At 41.1% G+C, this 19,838-nt stretch overlaps 1 protein-coding gene across 4 annotated transcripts in view; it reads right to left on the bottom strand.

Annotated features, from left to right (window-relative positions):
• The window catches only part of CACNA1D (calcium channel, voltage-dependent, L type, alpha 1D subunit), a 452,582-nt gene that overhangs the window by 152,758 nt on the left and 279,986 nt on the right, over positions 1-19,838 (bottom strand). For 2 of the 4 annotated variants that reach the window (XM_006862051.1, XM_006862053.1), the window contains exons 5-8: positions 18,162-18,304; positions 13,045-13,197; positions 11,861-12,057; positions 5,394-5,497 (exon numbers count right to left, since the gene is read on the bottom strand). In XM_006862051.1, coding sequence (XP_006862113.1) covers positions 5,394-5,497; positions 11,861-12,057; positions 13,045-13,197; positions 18,162-18,304 — 597 coding nt within the window. Of the gene's footprint in view, positions 1-4,700; positions 4,805-5,393; positions 5,498-11,860; positions 12,058-13,044; positions 13,198-18,161; positions 18,305-19,838 lie in introns of all 4 variants that reach the window. The other 2 variants (XM_006862050.1, XM_006862052.1) reach the window with 1 other exon arrangement.

Here is a 19,838-nt window from a genome sequence, read left to right as displayed (position 1 = left end):
GTTCAACAGAACAAAACACTGACTGGTCCTGTGTCTTCCTCACAATGTTTGAGCCCACTGCTGTAGTTCCCTAAGTCAATCCATCTTATCAAGGGTCTTTCTCTCTTTTGCTGACCCTCTATCAGGTGTAATGTCTTTCATCAGTGATTGGTTACTCCTGACACATAAGACTATGTCTCATCATCCTGGCTTCGAAGGGGCATTTTGGCTGTACTTCTTCCAACACAGATTTGTTTGATCTTCTGGAAGTCCATGGTAATGTTAATATACCACAATACAAATGGTAATGTTAATATTTTATACCACAATACAAATGCATAAATTCTTCATGAGTCTTTCTTATTCACAGTCCAGTTTCCAAATGCATATGTTGTTGTCATTGTTATTAAAAGGTGTAGAGTTGTTTCGAGTTCATAGTGACTCTGTACAGGGTTTCTGAGGAGTGGCTGGTGAATACGAACCAGCGATTTTACAATTCCAACTGAAAATATGAGGCAGTTGAAATACTATGGCTTATGTCGGGCATACTTTAGTCATCATAGTTACATCTTTGTTCTTTAACAGTTAAAAGGTCTTTTGCAGCAGATGTGCCCAAAGCAATATGCCCTTTGATTCCTGACTGCTGCATCCATGAGCACTGACTGTGGATTCAGGTAAAATGAAATCCTTGACAACTTCAATCTTAAAAGAGCAAAACCCTTTATATATTTTTCAAACACTTCCATAGTCATTAGCTGATATGAAGCAAACCACCCTGAGCAGGAGAAGGCGTAACAGAATGATTACTGCTTTAGCAAGGAAACTGAGGTTCAATGTAATTAAATGAAGTGGTAGAGTTTGTGTGTGACACTAGCAGAACCCGAACCCAGGTCTTCTAGGACCTTTCCAATGTACCAGTCCTTACATGGGGATCTGAACTACATCTAGGGAACCTGGAGAGTTCTCTACCGCAAGAGATCGGATACCACTGCTGCTGGTGTGGCTTAAGTCAGGTGGTCCTGAAAGTGAGGGTCTTCTTATCCCTGGGGCTAGCTATGATTCTAAAATGACAAACCAAGGTTTTCTCTTCTTTTGTCTATTTACAGACAAAAGAATAGAAATGCAAATGAACAATTTTAAAGAAAAAAATCAGCAAGCTTCTGAAAAGCTGGCATTAGGAGATACGACATAATCGGAGCTGCAGCACTAAATGAGATTCCTGGACACAGCAGGGCCATCTCCTCAGTGATGACTTCATGTAAGGCAGGAACACTAACTGTGGATACTCTTAGCTGCTCCCACAGAACTCTGCTCACTGCCATCAGACATAAGAGTGTTCATGCTTTACTACTCAGGGTACACAGATTATTAACTTCCCATTTGCTTTAACAAAAGGAGCTCTGGTAGCGTAGCAGTTACAAATCGGGCTGCAAACCATAAACTCAGCAGTTCGAAACTACCAGCTGTTCCACGGGAGATAGATAAGGCTTTCTGCTCCCGTAAAGATTTACAGCCTCGGAAACCCTGTACAGGGTTGCTATGAGTCGAAGCCGACTCGATGGCACTTAACAACAACAACAACAACAACAACAACAACACCTTAACAAAAAGAGATGCATTACAAACCAAGCACTTTTCTAGAGTGTCAATCTCACAGTGTTCCAAAAATTTACAAACACCAAGCCAACGGTGAGGATCAAAGGCAGTTCATGACAACAACAGAATGGCATGGCCATATGACAAAGGAAGGGTCCAAGAAGCATCAACAAATATGTCAAAAACGGTTAACAGACTTAAGGACATATACCATCATATAAGATTTAAGTTTCTAAAAGGGGAGCGTTTTAATTCAGTGGGATAACATTTGTGTTGGTCAGATGGTCCATAAGGGGTTGTGTAGTATAAGCCATCTTCCTTTTAATATTTTTACTCTTCTGCCTTGGCAATGCCCCCTAGGGTCCTCTGGAAAAATGGGAGAGAATCTTATGATTTTAAAAAGTTGCTTTTTAATTTTCTTTGACAAGAAAACAACTACAAATGATCCTGTCTTTTGAGGGTTTTTTTCTTTTTCTTCTTTTGGGGAAGCGAAGAAGGAATACCAGGAGCAAAAAGGGAAAGGAATGACTAGGAAAGGTGGCAGGTAACTTCTCTTCTCACACATAACTTTCAAAGTCCCTTTACTCTTACATTTGCCACCCCACATTGCCCAAACAAGGCTTTCTCCATTAGACAAAGAACACCTAGCACAAGGCCTCAGTCTTTGTCTTAGACATCTTGGCATCTCTGGCCTCTGGCCCAGAGCCAGGCACTCAAAAGGAACTCAGGAAGTGTTGACCAAATTAACAAGCATGGCGGAGAAGCTCTGCTTTACAGACATAGGTCTTTACCCAAATTACTTCTCAGCATTTCCTACCAAGATTGACTTCTTGTGGAGGAAGAGTCAGTGTGCAGTTCAAGGAGCTGGGACACAGCATGAACTCAGGGTGGAAATGACTGGGACTCTACATGACATTTGCATTCTCCTTCATAAGGGATTTTGCTTTGTCTTGATATTAAAAATAATGCTTTAAAATTACTTACTAATTGGATACTTTTCTTCCCCAAACATTTTTCATTACACTGGTTGTTCCATGAGGTTTTGTGCCTTATTTAATCTTCCAACTTTGGATACCCCCAGCTCTGGTGTAGTGTAGTGGTTACAAGCTGGGTTGCCAACCACAAGATCAGCAGTTCGAAACTACCAGCAGTTCCGTGAGAGAAAGATGAGGCGTTCTGCTCCCGTAAAGATTTACAGCCTCAGAAACACTGTGCTGGGTCACTGTGTGTTGGAACCAACTCCATGGTACTTCACAACAACAAAAACAACAACTCTACAACATGGGCTAATGCACTGGACTACAAAGTCATCTGAACCTCAAGGTTGGCTGTTCATGCTCACCAGCCCCTCCTCAGAAACCCTATACAGGGCAGCTATGGGTCGGACCGACTCAGTGGCACTTAACAACAATTCTAATGAGGACCTCTTCCACCCATCGTTCCCCTCTTGCTTTTTTTTTTAAAAGCACCACATGAAATGGCTCACCTCTCCTTCATTATTACAGATGACGGCTCCTGTGTGGGGAAACTACCAGACAAGGCACGTCATGGGCACTGTTTAAATTAGTGGTTTCCATGGTCTCAGTCAGTTTAGTTGGGCTTGGGAGACATGGGGTGCCAAGGAATTCACAACAGCATTGCTGTTAACCTTGTATGGGCAGCTCCTGTGGCAAAAATCAAACACACTGTTGTTTCTCTAGGGATAAATTCTACCCAACACGAACCTCAGGCCACAGAGGTGCATTAGGAGGACACCACTTGAAACATTTTAAGTAAAAGAACGTGGAGCCTGGGTAGCATTGGCGGGAGGCGAGATGTGCTGTTGCACAACCATCTTAGCCAAGTCTTGCTACAGTCCTCCCGGGGGAGTGCTGACTCTGAGGTCTTGTCAAGACAGGGGCTCCACATGGTGTAAAGTGAGCCACACTCCTAAAAACAGCCAGGACAGACTGTAGGAAAGACAAAGAAAGGCAGCAGAGGTGAGTCACTGGCTCTGCTTTCTGCCCTGGAAAAGGTAGTGTTCAGAAAAAAATGGGATAAAGGTCTCTCCATGGCCTCACTTAGCACACACGAAGACGTCACTTCCTGGAGACACAGCGTGGAGGGATCAAGATCAAGTGACTGAGGAGCAGAAAAATTTATTTGGAATCAAGTCCGTGGACAAGCATTTCCTGAGGGTGTTTGGGCTCAGCACAGTGACTAAGGCTCCCTGGAGGAGACAGGAACCTCCTAAGTCTTTCAGCTGCTGCCCCTTCCAGATTCCCAGCAACGGTGTTATGCTGGAACTGCTGCAGAGAGCACCCCTATGTCCCCCAGCTCTCTCCTCTGGGGCACTTTCCTTTCTGGGGTTTCTGATAAGGAGGATGCAGGGTGGCATCTCCAATTACAATTAGATGCCAACCCCTGCAACACAACGCAGCTCCTTCTTAAGCCAGCTTCCACAGAACCCTCTTCATGAAGGACCAACCCACATAAATGAAGTGGTCCCACATATTCTTCATGAAATTCCAAAAATGGTGACTGACTGATAAGGACATAGGAAATGTATGCTCTAAAGTGACTGTCATCTCACTTGGAAGACATTCCAAGATTCAAACTGAATTTGAGGGAAAATTCTCATTGACAGTAGCACCTACCACCAAACTAATAAATGATCCTGACTTGAGGAGTGTAAGATTTAGAAATGAATCTAAACTTATCTCCTCTTAAATCTGAAACACCACTGGAAATATTTAAGACACTTTATGAAATGACTTAAAATGGCTGGGTTATATATAAAATGAGACAAAAATCACAAAAGACAAAGGCTTCTTCCTGAGGAAGACAAGGCTGGGCATCCTTTAACTCACTTGTAATCCACCTCTACCTACTTGCATACTAATATGCCTGGTTTCAGGGAAGCATTTCATCATTTAATCAACAGTGTTTGGCAAGCATCAGAAACACAGAATTTCACAGACAGATACAGGCAGAAAGAGTTCACAGTTCAATCCAAAAGCAACACACTGAGGGGACATCAGAGCCCAAATGCATGCAGAGAAGACGTCAGGGAGCAGCTAGGAGACACGCAGAGCCACCTCACACGTGGCAGCAGGAGAATGTGCAACACGGATCCAACTGCTTACCCACTAAGGACACCAAGAACCAGGTTAAGGACGAAAAATGAGCCAAGGATGATCAGACTAACAAAATACACCCATGGCCATTCCCATCCTATTGCATCATTTACCTGTAAAATGTAAGGAGATCAGTTATCAGTTATCCATTTACTAAAGAGCAGAGCCCTAGTTGCAGCTGTCAGACCACTAAGGGCTTTGGCTGAAGGATGATGATAGTGCACCTAGGACAGGGTCTGAACTTTGGTTTTTCCATTTTGGTCTTCAAATAAGGTAAAGTCCTGCTGTGGAAATCTACAAGTCTGACCTACCGAAAGTCAGGCTGGACCAGCTACCAATTTTGGCTACCAATTTGTACCAATTAATCTGCATTGTATTTGGATCCAGACCAACAGACCAATTATAAACGTTATCTCATTTTAGGACAGACATAAGGGCAAGCAATGCAAACTATTTAAATGCCATGCAACAAAGCTGATTAATTTCTGGTCAATAAGCTCTCTATAGCTTTCTTTCATGAAGGCTGATGAGGTTCCAGGAAGCAGCTTGATTTGGGAAGCCTTAGCAGAAAAGAAGGCATCCTGGAGAATACATCAAACATTAGGCACCTCCTACCCTAGTGACCCCCATCTAGCAAAGCCTGTGTGGTCTTGGCAACTGTCCTCAGGACTCTGCATTCAAGATGAAAGAGGAGTCGCTTACCCGCTCAATACACCAAGTACAAGATTTAGTACGAAAAATGAACCAAAGATGACGAGACTGACAAAATAGACCCAGGGCAATTCAAATCCCATAGCATCATTCATCTGTAAGAAATAAGATGGTCTCGTAGGAGCAGGTTAATAAGAGAATCTAATAAGGAGAGAGGGTCATGTTAGAGACAGCATTCTATACATTTAATTAAACATTCACTTAGATTCAAATCAGATAACAGTTACCAGAGCATGTTTATTACACATTCCCAACACACACACACACACACACACACACACACCCCAAATAACAACAGATTGGAGCCATCAGTAAAGGAAATAGGCTGGGATCTGGCACTCTCTATTGGGAAACTGCCTTGATAAAAGAGACTTCCAGGAAGATCATGATTAAGGGGGTAAAACAAAACTAGTGCTTAGTTGAACCTATTTTCCATTCTGGCCAAGTTGTTAGTGCCTTCTTTGCTTTTAAAAAAGTTTGTGATGGTGGAAAAGTCTTAGTTACAGAGACAAACTGGTAACATTTAACTCTATAAAATATTCTTTTTCTGAAGAAACTTCTGAAATAATAGCTTTCAATTTAGAAGCCAACAAATCCAAGGAAATCTAATCCACCTGAAATCTGGGTCATCTGCAATCCATGAGCGCAAGCACTGTGAATTTTACAAAAAACATTTTCAAGTCAATAAGCTGACACATATTCAGGGGTGCTTTCAGCTTTTCCTACACCCATAGGAAAGACTTGGCTAAAGGAAAGAAGCCCTTATCCCCAACACTGAGCTCTGATTTAGCTGACTCAGCCTGGGAAAGCTCGCTGCAGTGGTGGGCTGACTGGGATTACAGGTGGCAGAGGTCTTGGCCGGAACAACTCAGTGCCTTATTTCTGAGACAAGCATGAGCAACAGTCAGACTAACCTCCCTGACAGACTCTCTCAGGAGGGTTCAGGCAGTCAGCGACTTTCACAATGGAGCCAACAGATGCTGGAAAGTTCACTGTTGAATGTACGTTTCTACCAGCATAGGTCAGTGTTAAACTGGGCCAATACCTCTCTCAGGAGGCAGGTGTTAAGGGCAAGTCAGGGGAGAGAATGGATAACCCCAGTCCTGACTCTCTTAAAACTTCCAGAATCCTCAGCTAGTAAGAATTAGAAAGAGCCTGGGCAGAATTGTTGCTCCTACCTTGCAAGTATGAGCTCTTAGGCCTAATTTCCAAAGCCCTTCCTTAAAGCATGTACTCTCCTATGCATTATCTTGTTACAGAATAAGCCTTGTGCATCTTCCTATGTTTGTCTCATACATCAGTCAAACAGGAAAAGTGAACATGAAAAAGAAAATTAACTAACATCTGCTGCTTAGGTCTGGGGAGAGGGCATTAAATCCCTTATGAAACACCTGTTTGGCCACATGAAAACTGATGTGTGCTTAATAGAACTTATATCACTCTGCACATCTTACGTTGGCAATTAGAGTAATGAATGAGCCAGGGCCATGGCTGCAATTGTTGATCTAATTAAGCTAGATAAACTAATTTGATCAGGAAGGCAGAGGGTAATTCTTCCATGCAACTACATCACTAAACTTATTTAAAAATTCATGTGTGGAGAAGCAGCAGGCAGCCTGGTGTAGTGGTCAGAGTCCAGCCTGGAGTCAGAGTTGCGAAAGAGATCTCTGTGGACCTCTCTTTTCTATTGAAAAAGGAATGCATGGCCTCTGAATTGGAGAATTGTCACAGTAGCAGCTATCTGTGGCTCTTAGGAGAGGAATTTTTCTTTTCTTTTAAAAGCTTTTAATTTCTTAGGAGTAGGTGTTCAGCAGATTTCCATTTACTCTAATCAAAAGTATCACCTGGAATAACAGCTAGGGAAGGCAAGCAGAGGCTGGTGTGAAACAAAAGCCAATGGAGATGCTGTCGATCTTTCTGTCAGAAGGTGGAGAAGAGAAACAAAATGTAAGCTTTAGGGACTAGTCTTTTTCCCAGCGACACCTTCCAGTGAAACCTTCTCAACCCAGTTTCTTCAGAGTCTAGACCTTACCACAGTTACAAGGGGGCTACACAGTTCAAGGGAAAATACCACTCTATTTTAATTCTATTTTCCACCAACTTTTTGAAGCCCCCTCATATCTGGAAAAAGTCAGAACTGGTAAACTGTTCCAAATACTTTCCACAGGAAAAGACTGACTCAGCTTCAGATTGTGCCTGCAGGGACTTTATCAAAGTGGGAGATTGGCATGAGCTGAAAAACTACAATTTAATTTTTTAATATTTACATCAAAGCCATCATGTGGCTTTGGCACCTGGTACTCCGCCCCCCCAAAAAAAATTCTACTTAGCTTCAGTTTTTCCTCACTTTAAAAGCTAAAATACACATTCATGTCTAAAACTAAGTACCACCCTACATGGAATGTTTTTCTCTATTGTTATTTTCTCTGATTGTTGGTACACTATAGGAAAATCGGTATACTGATTGTAGTTCGTCTGATCCTAGAATAAGAGAAAAGCCGAGAAAGGCGAGCCCTAGGATGATTATAGAGGAATTCCCAGGTTCTCGTTACCAGATTCTTGTTAGAGATCACTAAGAAAAGGGCTTGGTGATAAAAGTAAGAGGCTGGAAGTCATTTCCATGGACAGCTCTCTTCTAATACCAATAATGTTGTAATTAATTTCTTACATTTAAAAACATATCCTCTGAGTTGAAAGGAAAAGAAAAGTTTATGTAGTCTAATTCTACATCCTCATAGACAAGAAAATTAAAGCTCTGAGTGGATGAGTGACCTACCCAAGGTCACACAACTAGCCCTATCCAGCTTTCTTTCTTTGCTCTACACTCAGCTGTCTCTGTGAACATCAAATACATGCGTATAAAAGAGGACTACAGTAATTTTCTTTTACCCTCATAATCCCAATTCCAACTAAATGATTTTAAGTATATCTTCCTTCATATAAGGACCACCTGCTATCCATTTTCCAGCCATACTTGAGAACTAAATCATAAATAAGCTTGAGAACACTAGTTGTATTTAAACGTGATTGAATGGAAAACAATCCCCAGCAAAGACTTTATCCACCACATGTAAATGCCACCAGAACTGAGGCATTTGCTTGTAATCAGTACTTAAAATCTAATCTCCATCTCTGTCTTCCTAAGATGTTCCCTTTATGATCCAATGCAAACCCACTGCCATCGGGTCGATTCCGACTCATAGAGACTCTGTGTTAAGAGTCCAAAGCGGTCTGTTGGTGGGCTTGAACTACTGACATTGTAGTTAGTAGTCCAGTGCTTACCCTACAGCACCACCATGGTGCCCTTACCTTACAGTTGTAGATAAAAAAACATATATTCAAACATGGCTCATCTATACTCAAGAGGTAATGGGACTGGTACACTGGAGGACAAATAGTTGTGCCTAGTATTTGCTGAGCACCTAGTCTGTGCCAGGTGCTGTGCTAGACATGGGTGTTCTGGAACATAGCTGTGCGGCTTCCAGCTGACCAAGGTCTGTAAAATGGTATGAAGTCTTGGTGCTTCAGCGCCTATCTCTATGATGGGCTAATTAATGCAATCATCAAGTAAGAACAACAATTCTGAAGAGTCTCAGTGTAAGATCTTAGTGAACACTCTGGAAGACATTACTTAGCTGCCCCCTAGTGTTTCAGAAGTGTTTACAACATTTTAACAAGTGGAAGAATGCCGAGGAAAAACAAGGACTGGGTTCTAGCCTAGGCCAGGGGTCACCAAAGTATTTCGTACAGCTCTTAAGTTAAAAATTGTTACTACATTTTTAAATGCTTGGAAAAAAAGGAATATTTAATGATACATGAAAATTACATGAAATTAAAATTTTAGTGTTCATGAAGTTGTAATAAGGAGCTCTGGTAGAGTAGTGGTTACGAATCGGGCTGCTAATCTCAAGGTCAGCAGTTCAAAACTACCAGCTGTTCCACGAGAGAAAGCTGCTTTCTGCTCCCAGAAAGATTTACAGCCTCAGAAACCCTGTGTAGGGTTGCTGTGAGTCGGAACCGACTCCACAGTACTTAACAACAACAATAAAGTTGTATTGGAATAGAGCCACACTCATTCATTTACGTATTGTCTGACTGCTTTTGTGCTACAACAGCACAGTTGAGCAGTTATTGCTAAGACTTCACGGAACACAAGGTCAAAAATATTTACTATCTGGCCCTTTACAGAAAAAGTTTGATGACCCATGTACTAGATCAAGCTCTTGTGGTCTCTCTCTATTCCACCATCTCCAGCTTCAAAATCATACATCATCTATAAATTAAGAATATATTCTGATAATGTTTATGAATTACTTTGTGTTCTTCATCCAAATAAAGATATATGATTCATAAAGAAATGTACTTATTATATTGTCAGATTATTAACCATGTGAGTATAATATTAACAATAAAATAATTATATCAGCCTAGGTATTACTTCTAAAGGTCAGCAGTTCGAAACTACCAGCTGCTCCGCGGGAGAAAGATGAGGCTTTCTACTCCCGTAAGGATTTACACCCTCGGAAACCCTGTACAGGGTCGCTATGGGTCGGAACCGACTCGACGGCACGTAACAACAACAACAACAGGTATTACTTAAAGGTTCCCTGGGGAGCAAATGGAAACTTGTTTCTAGGTGCATAGAGTTTCCCTCTTTAATCACATACTCCCAGAGTTTTCACTTGCTTGACAGTAGGAAAATTGTCACAAGTGAATCAATGTGCAGAAATATAGCATAGAGTATAAAATCAGCCATTAGTCAAGGCATGTTGGATCAGTGTTGACAATTCACTGTGACAACAGAGAAAAACAAAGCTGAGAGGCATCACAGATTTTTACTTAAAAAAAAAAATTTTTTTTCCTGTAATGTTTCAGGGGAAGCATCAGGAACTGATGCTTATGATTTGGATGATGCTTTTTTCTATTTATCTGAAACTTCCAGGGCAGATTGGGATTAAGACCTCAACTAATCTGTCTGGCAGTAGGCATTTAGATGAAAAGAGTGAAAATTAACCCTTTACCTAAATTTGAGGGTCCTCTTGCAAGCCACTGTCTTAGCTCATGCAATACAATTTCTTTCCTCTTTCCACTTCGTGAAAGTCTTATGAACAGAAATAACAGATGTGCATACCCACACAGACACACACAAAAACACACACACACACACTCATGAAAATCAGGAAGAGGGAAACAAGATAAACAAGAAATAGCATGCTGGTGAGGCTTACACCACATTATCAAACTAAACTCAGACCTTGGGAGCTAAGGATAAAAACATTCCTCCTTTGACTAATACTGAGTATATAGGGCCTTCTATAATCCTGCAAGTATGTATTTCACTGGTAAAGGGAAGCAGAAACCTATTTATAAACATTATATACCCTGTTCTCTTCAGTTATGGAGCAGTATGAAGTCCTGCAAAGAGTTTAAAATGGAGAGGCTGCCAGAAGCATCTCCTCAGTTTGTGGGCTTTATAACGAGAGACTGCCATTCCAGAAGGGCTTTCCTACTAACAGCTCATATTGGAATGCTGGCTAATCCCTTTTGGACTTGGATTTAGGCTCAAAAATCTACATGTTTGTTGTTTTTCTCAGTAACTCTGAAGCATGGAAAACCATTTACCATTTCTAAAGCTTTGTGAGCTTTACCAAACAAACAAATAAAATCAGCTCTGGAAAATGGCTATTAAACTACTACTGAAACTTATTTATAGCAAATCCTCTGGTTCTGTCAGGAACAAGTGGAATTAGGCCCTTCAGAAGCCAGTGGAAGGGTATCCAACAGTTTTCATGGGGGTTGAACAGGTCCACTAGCCCTGGAAGTCTGAAATATACTACTACCCTCTCTGCCAGATTGCTAGAGCTTCAAAGAGAAAGGATCAGAGCTGAGGGCTTATTGTGGACTGATTTACAGTTAATGTTGAATAAGCAAAAGAGAAATATTATAATAGGGGAAAAACTCATGTAAGGTTTAAGGTTGTACTATACTATAGAAAGTACGATAAGCATCCAACTTATCATTCCTATAAATATTCTTCAAAATCCAGTACTGTAATATTGTAAAAGATCAAGTCTAGGATGTAGAAGTCCAGGAGCCTGCTAACCTGGGAAATGGCCTCCTAGATCTCTTAAAAGTTTAATTAAGACAGCCCTGGTCTTTGGTAGCTCCTCCAGAGGAGACTACTGGGCACATTCAGCAATATTTCCCCAGGTAGCACTGAGGAGTGGAGAACTAAAAGGCCAGAATCCAACGTCATACAGCAGTTTTCTAGAATGGAAACTAAGGCTGTGAGGAAGCAGGATAAAAAGGCCTGCTGAGTGAAGAAAGGGTCTGCTTCACTTCCCAAAGGACTAACTCCCAGGATCTCTTTTCCAGCCCACTCTCCAATGAGGCTGTAGCTGCTGAAACACTTTTCATCAAGGAAAAGACACTACATAAACTCTCTTCAAGCTGCTTACCCAGTAGAGCACGTCTGTCCAGCCCTCCATGGTGATACACTGAAACACGGTGAGCATGGCAAAGGCAAAGTTATCAAAGTTGGTGATGCCTCCGTTTGGGCCAACCCAGCCACTCCTACACTCTGTACCATTGGCAGTACACTGGCGTCCATTCCCTGAGAACGCACATGGTGCTGGGTCCTCTTCAGCTACGATATCTGCAAACAACAAGAAGGCTTCATTCCTTAGGAGAGAAACAGCACAAAGCCCAAGCCAGCAGGCACAGAAGCAGACTCGCCAGATCCTGGAACATCTGAACTCCCATCTACGCCATCTCAGAATCTTACTTGTCCTTCATGGTCTAGTTCAAATACTCCCACCTTAATGAAATTGTTCATGTTTACTATAGTCGGAAGCCATGGCTCTTTCTTCCGCTTTCACTCTTTTAGCACCTTTCTTAAGTCTAAGCAGAACAATGCTATTGTTTTGTCTTATACGGGCAGTCCTTGAGTTACAAATGAGATCCATTCCTAACTGTGTCTGTAAGTCTATTCGTGGAATTTATAGGCGAGCCTGAACAGGTGCATATAATTCTTACTTAGCCTCACTTTAGTGCAAGGCTCAAAGCCTTTTCAATGATTTAAACATTGCATGTGCAGCAAGTGAAGGTGATTGCAAGCAGGGGTTGGTTCAAGGAGCCCTAGTAGCACAGTGAGTTATAAGCTGGGCTGTTAACCTCAAAGTCACAAGTTCGAATCTACGAATTGCTCTATGGAAGAAAAACAAGGCTTTCTGCTTCAGTATAGATATACAGTCTCGGAAACCCGATACAGGGTCGATATGAGTTGGAAATGACTCAGCACACCACCACCACCACCACCACTAAGGGATGGCTCAAGGAGCCCTGGCAGTGTAGTGGGTTACAAATTGGATTGCTAACCACAAAACCAGCCACTCCGCGGGAGAATAATGAGGCTTTGCTTCTATAAAGATTTACACCTTGGAAGCCCTATACAGGGTCACTATGAGTTGAAACCGACTCCATGGCAGAAAACCACCAGGGCATATTTACATAACATTAGGGAATAAGTAGGAGCTGTCTGTAAACTGGATGTTCATAACCCAGGACTGCCCTTATTCCTATAACCATACAAAAATGTTTTTGTAATTTTAAAGTTAGGTCAGCTACCATTTTCATTACTCACCTGAGTCACCAAAAAAGCATGTTTTGTGCATTTTTCCAATAAAAAGTTCCAATCCTATAATAGCATAGATTATGATTACAAATAATACCAAAAGGGCTATGTGAAGGAGGGGAACCATGGCTTTTATAATGGAGTTCAGGACAACTTGTAAACCTAGGAGAGATAAAAATAAGTTTATGAGCTAGGAAGATACTTCAAAGATGTATATATATAAATATACATATTGTTGTTGTTAAGTGCCATTGAGTCAGTTCTGATTCATAATGACCATGTATAAGGTTTCCAAGGAGCAGCTGGTGGGTTTGAACCACTGACCTTGAGGTCAGCAGTCCAGTGGATATCCTACAGTGCCACACCAGGACGCACTCACACACTCTCTCTCTACATATATATAATGATAATGTTGTTGTTAAGTACCATCGGGTCAGTTTCAACTCATAGTGACCCTATACAGGGTTTCCAAGGAGAGGCTGGTGAGTTTGAACTGCCAACCCTGTGGTTAACAGTCAAATGCTTATCATAAAGTGCCACACCAGGACTCCATTCCTAAGGTGCTTGCTCCATTTATGACATATAGTATTAAGACTCTTAAGAGCTATTTTAAAGCTTTTCATCAACATTAAGCCAGGATGTGAGATGAACTAAAAGGAACCTTAAAGATCATCTAATCAAACTCATTCACTTAACTGATAGAAAAACTGAGGTTGAGAGAAGGGACTGTTTGAGATCAAAGTTAGTCATTCACTTACACATTCATTCAGCCATTCAACAAAATCCCTTGAACATACACTATGTGGAATGCTTTTCATTTAGTGCTTTGGGGGACATGAAGGTACATTACATAAAACATCTTTTCTCAAAAAGAGATGATATTCTAGAAGGAGACATAAGAATCACTGTATTCTAAGTAGCACATAACAGATGCTATGTAAATAAAATCTAATGGTTAAAACTAAAGTGGGCTGAAGGAAGAGGGCTCAGAAACAGCTTCTCACTAGGCAGGGTCTGAAGGCTCAGTAGGATGGGTTTCCACAAGTGGGCAAGAGAGGTGGTTGTTCTAGGCAGATAGAATGGTACAAGGCACAGACGTGAGTGAGTGCAATGTGAGTTAGGAAGTGGTGAGCCATGACTGGAACTCATATAGAGGAAAAGAATATTGGGGGTGGAGGGGAGAGGGAGGCTACCAGTTAGATAGTTTAGGGTTTGAATTGGAATCACAAAGCCAGATTTCAGTCCATCAGCAAAAAAACACAGTCAACCATAAGCCAGACAGATGAAGTCATTTGGGAGTTCTGGGGTCTCCTATGAGGTTAAGGAGAGGATTAGGATAAGATCAGAAGTTAGAAATTGAGTTTGGGGATGCCTATGGCATGCTCCTAGTGTGGCGATGTGGGTTAATGTGCTGGACTGTAAAGTTGGATTGAACTACAAGGTTAGTGGTTCAAGCTCACCAGCTACTTACTCCTCAGAAGCCCAATACAGGCTGGCACTTAACAACAACAGTGAATTGCTTCAATGATTTGAAGTAGGTTTCTGAGGCAAGCTGTAATAATGAACAAACACAAGCAATTCAAAATGAGGCTCTCTGCAATGAGGGAAGAGGCAGAGTGATGGAAGACAACCAAGGGGGAGAGCGACTTTGGACGTGTTGAGTTTTGAACACTGGCGCAGCATTCAAACAGTGTCAAGGTGCTAGAGAGCTGAAGGAGGGACAGACGGAAAAGCCTGCCACAGAGTGATGCACAAAGCCATGGTGTGCGTAAAGTTGCCGAAGATGAGAAGAGGAAGTGGATAATGGGGCAGCACGAAGGATTAGGATGAGATGGAAGGAAGCAGGGGACTAAGAGTGAGTGCTCAGCAGGAGACCAGAAGCACACAAGAAACCAAGCTCCCTGATCTGCATTTTGTACTACCCTGTGGCCCTAGCTCCTTCTCTATACTGTTTGCTCTTTTCTTCTTTTTCTTTACTTTCTTTCACCAGTGTCTCTCCCTCCTTCAAACTGCCCCTTTTTAGGATCCTCTCACTGTCCTTTCCCAAACATTCAAAGGAAGAAAGAATGTAAGAAGTTTAAATGCTTAAGAGTTAAATACAATAGAATTCAGTATATACCAAGCAAAGATATGAATACTTATCAGCGATAATACCAACACAAGTTTACTGTGATAAGAAACATGTGGGAAGAGGTGGGGGCAAGGACAAGAAGGGTAGATTGGTGAGAGGATTTCAGACTTGAAGACCGTCAGTACCATCAAAGTCCTACATGCTACCTTCAGATATTTAATTGTTTTAATGGCTTCTTTGAAAAGAATGAGCAACAGAATGAATTTTAATGGTTTTGCTTCCCATAAGGAATAAATAAACAGGAAGCGCAAACATCTGTTCTAATCTACTTGGACAGGTTTCTGGGGTTTTTTCCTAAACCATGGATGGGTCATCCAACATCATCTTCCAATAGTTAGCTCTTCTAAATTCTATGGCACGGAACCATATGTTTGACTAATATTGTTATATTTGGAAGAACTTGTATTTCAGATTGGTCAAAATATGAGATAATACAGTTGTATTGCAGTGTGAATATGCATACTTTCCTTACATTGAGCCCCTTTGTACATAATCAATCAATGTTGATGTAAATGCCACAGGACTCTAGTCAAGGAGATAGTGGTAAAGAGTGAAAAGAAGATGTGGGGCCAGGCAAGAGGAGATGTGGGTCGGATCCTGTTTGGCTATAAGAACCTGTACAAGTTTCATCAGCTAACAAAGCCTCAGTTTATCTAAGAGATGCAGATGGACTACATGATTTTCAGGGTTCTTTCCAGGTTTGGTGGTCTGGGATTCCGATACACACAAACTCCACAGATGTCTGAATACAATCTTTTGAAATATATTTATCTTCCACTGAATGACTACATCTTCACATACATACACGCATACACACATTAATGTCATGTTTTACAGGGCAGTCTGGATTCTTTTTAGAAGAGAAGAGACATTCCTAGATCAAATGTGTAGACATCAAATATGTCTGGCTATTTTTAACCATTTCAGGTGCTTGAGCAGAAATCACTTAGGTGGCTAAGCAGCCTTGGAAAAAGGATGGCTCAGCGGCCTCAACTCCATCCATCAAAAGCTCATTTGGGTTTGTAGAGAGAACCTGGATGCGCTCCACCAGGGCAGTTAACCCTTGCAAGACTAGATGATTATCTGCTTCAATTACTTTTGTTGTTGTTGTTGTTGAAACCAAGTGTTTTCAGTAGTAGAAGGCATTTAGAACAAAATGAAAAAAAAATTTTTTGAGGCAATATGATTTTGATACAATCAGTGGGATATATCTGTCCTGAGGGGTCTGTCATGCTGTGGTTGGTGGTATGTGGCCTGTTTCTTCAGATTCGCACAGTAACTCAAGCCCCAAACTGACAGAAACATGTAATAAAGTGGAACAGCAGCTTCCCACTAAACCCTGGTGGTGGAAAATGTAGGTAGGCACTATATGTCCCATGGGTCATGAAAGAGTTAAAATATGGGCTAAAAAGATTTTAAGACTCAGCTCCCCACTTTTCCCCACTGACCTGTCTGAGAAAGAGATGCAGATTTCTGCCAAATTTCAAACTGATGTTTTGGAAAAAATATAGTTTATAATGGATTCTCAAGAGTGTCTGGGAGTACTACACTAGTCAATTAATAAAAACTTTTTAAGTCAATGAAGCCAAGCTAATGATATGTGAGTACTGAGAGTTCTCATGGGGAGAGTCTTGCATGTTTGAAGCCACAGCACCAGTATGTCAGTTCACAGCACATACCGAAGGCAAACTGTCCTGTTGTTTTCTCTTTTGGGAGAAAAAGTTGTCCTGGTTACTTTGAAATTAGATGAAGCTGTAATAACTAAATCTGAAAGAACATGTTTGCTAACTGAGCTTCTCATTTAATCATGTTACACTTAAAAGAGCCAGCCATTTTCAAGATATTTCTATTTCTCTCAATTGCTTCCAGACAGAGTTCTGCGGTTTGGACTTGTGTTGATCTTTTTCAATGAAAATAAATGAAGCATCTGGAAAAAAAACAAGTGCACATAAAACACCACTTCCTACATTGTAAAATGTTAAATTTGGAAATACTTTTTTTTTTTCCAGAGAACTTCTGGTACATTCTGAGCACCAACAAATTTAATAAAATTTCATGAAGAACTTCTAGAGAGGTGAAAAGAAAAAAAAAAGATTTGTGTTTTTCTGATGGCTTTATGAGTTGGTAAAAAAAATAAAAAATAAAACCAAGTATACTCTACGGTCCTATATTCTTTCTCCCGCTGTGATCAGACAACCATCTAAGAACCACCATTTTCTGAAAGGGTGTTAGGGCTCTTCCAATTTAGGAGGCACTCAACCCCACATGGAGGTCCAAAGTACAGAAGAAAGGAGCAAACTAGGGCCTGACATTGATTGATATAGCAGTTCCCCATGGATGATAAGAGCATGTAGCACTCACTTAGAGTCTCCTATGAGTTCCAGAAAATGTGCTAGGAGTTCTCCCTACATTATCTCATTCAGTCCTCACCACAAACTTCTCGATTGGTACTACTGTGCCCAATGTACCAATGAGGAAACTGGAACATCCATCTCTTTCCCTCAGAGCTGGTCAGGTAGTGGAAAAGTTAAGTAGACTTATCAGGAATTTGGTCTTCTACTGCTTTCCACTTTGAAACATGTAAATCATTTGAGCCATGGAATACCCTCATATACATAATCCACCACCTTCAAAGGGGCCAGCCTGGGAGTGAGGAGGAAATGATGGAACATATTTTCATAAAAGGAAAATCTGACTGCAATCAGGAGACGTGAACTCAAAGTCTGTGTTATCACTTAATTCCTGTATGACAAGATTCTTCTACATAATCAAAATGGCAACCATGAGTACCTGACCCCTCTCTCAGATTGTCGTAGGGGTCCAAAGTGCAATGGAAACAAAAATGTTTGATAAACTGTGAAGGCCTACATGGTCGTGTGCTGAGCTGAATGGTACACAACAACTCACCTTCCAGCATAGCGTTTCATAATTCTGAGACCCACCCAGAAGGAAAAAAACCTATTAAAGTGCTGTCTAGGAAACAAAACCTGCTTACTGGGCACTCCTGATACTAGTCGAAGTGGTCGTAACACTCGAAAGGCGCGGAGGGCTTTGACATCAAAGCCTCCTGATTTGCCACTAGAGTGGTTACCGCCTTCTGTTTCTTTGGTTAATTGTTCCAAAATTACACTAAACAACCTGAAAGAAAAAGAGGAAGCAATGTTAGAGTCTGTCACCCAGGGAAACAAAACAGGATGATTATCGTAGTTATTTTTGAACAAAAGTTAACTCTATGCAGCAGCTGCTTAAATACCAAAGCAAGGCAAAGGCTATGAAATCGGGACATGGTCCCTACCAGTTGAAATTACTGGGGACAGGAATTAATTTTACGTTTTCAGACCAATAGAGCAACTCGAGCAAGTCACCTGCCACCGAATGGACTGAACGGACATCCATGGGTGACAAGTGGAACTGCCCCAAATAGATCTTGACAATATTCATAGCAGTTACCATTTCTTGAAAGCTCACTATGTGCTTAGCACATTACATACAAGGGCAGATTCACAAAGTTCATGGAAAAGTAGAATGAAAAGATAATGGAATTTTTCCACATACTGTTTGAAGCCCCCTCGTACATTCTCAGGAATCCTCACAAAACGTTATACAGTATGATATAGTATTAAAATCATTTTACAGAGGTGGAAACAAACTCAGTGAGATTAATTTGTAAAAGGTTATACAAATTGGAGAGCTAGTATGTGAACCCAGGTATGTTGCTTCCACTAAAATAAAGTTATCCCCAGTGCCTATAGCCATTCTGGCACACAGGGAATACTCAAAAAATAGCCACTAGAGAAATCAACGAGAAATAATTGACTTCAAAGTCCCCGATCTTAATCAACTAGAATATCACTTTCCATTCAGTAAGTAACCAACTTGCTATGATTTTGGCAATACTGAAATCTTGTTCAATTCCCCACTTTCACCCACACAGGGACCTTAGGGGAATGATGTAAATCACAGATGTTAAGGGGCTTTGAAAAGGCAAAACGCAATAAGCTAAAGTGAGGCATTAATATTGTTATTTTCTCTCCTGAAATGTGAGTAATATTGTATCTGGCAGCCACGGTAAATTTTTTCCTACTCTCAGAAGGTTTTACAGATAAAGCTATTTCAGGCAATCTGCTCATCTGACAGTTACGTTTGCTCTTTCAAATAAATATTTATTCTTTGGAACTGTTGCTTGTTTTTCTGAATAATTATAAATTTGACTATTTCAAATAGGAGTATCTCTGGCCAATCAGATTGTGGGGACTGTTGGACCAGCAACACAGAAAAAGGTTTCTGAAGTTTAATTAGCAGCCAAAGCAGAACCTCATGCCTCTTGATCCCCAAGACACCGGCTCCATAAAATACAGGTGGTCTGATTGCAGCGCTGATCGAGTATAATAATAAAGTCATTTGGGGGCAGTTTCAGACCAGTGTGATGCAGTGAATTACTTAATAAGTCTTTTCTAGTTTTTCTTTTTGTTAGGTGCTGCTGAGTCAGTTCCAACTAATGGAGACCTTATGCACAACAGAACAAGACAATGCACGGTCCTGTGTCTTCCTCACAATTGTTGTTACATTGCTACTGCCACTGTGTCAATCCATCTCACTGGGGGTCTTCCTCTTTCACTGACTCTTCACTTTTTTTTTTTCCTGCTATCTTGGCTTCTAAGGAGCATCCTAG

This window comes from Chrysochloris asiatica, unplaced genomic scaffold (genome assembly GCF_000296735.1).
Source record: "Chrysochloris asiatica unplaced genomic scaffold, ChrAsi1.0 scaffold00046, whole genome shotgun sequence".
Classification (NCBI taxonomy): Eukaryota; Metazoa; Chordata; class Mammalia; order Afrosoricida; family Chrysochloridae; genus Chrysochloris; species Chrysochloris asiatica.
Note: the sequence above shows the minus strand (reverse complement) of the source record. Positions and strands in the feature narration are given on the sequence as shown.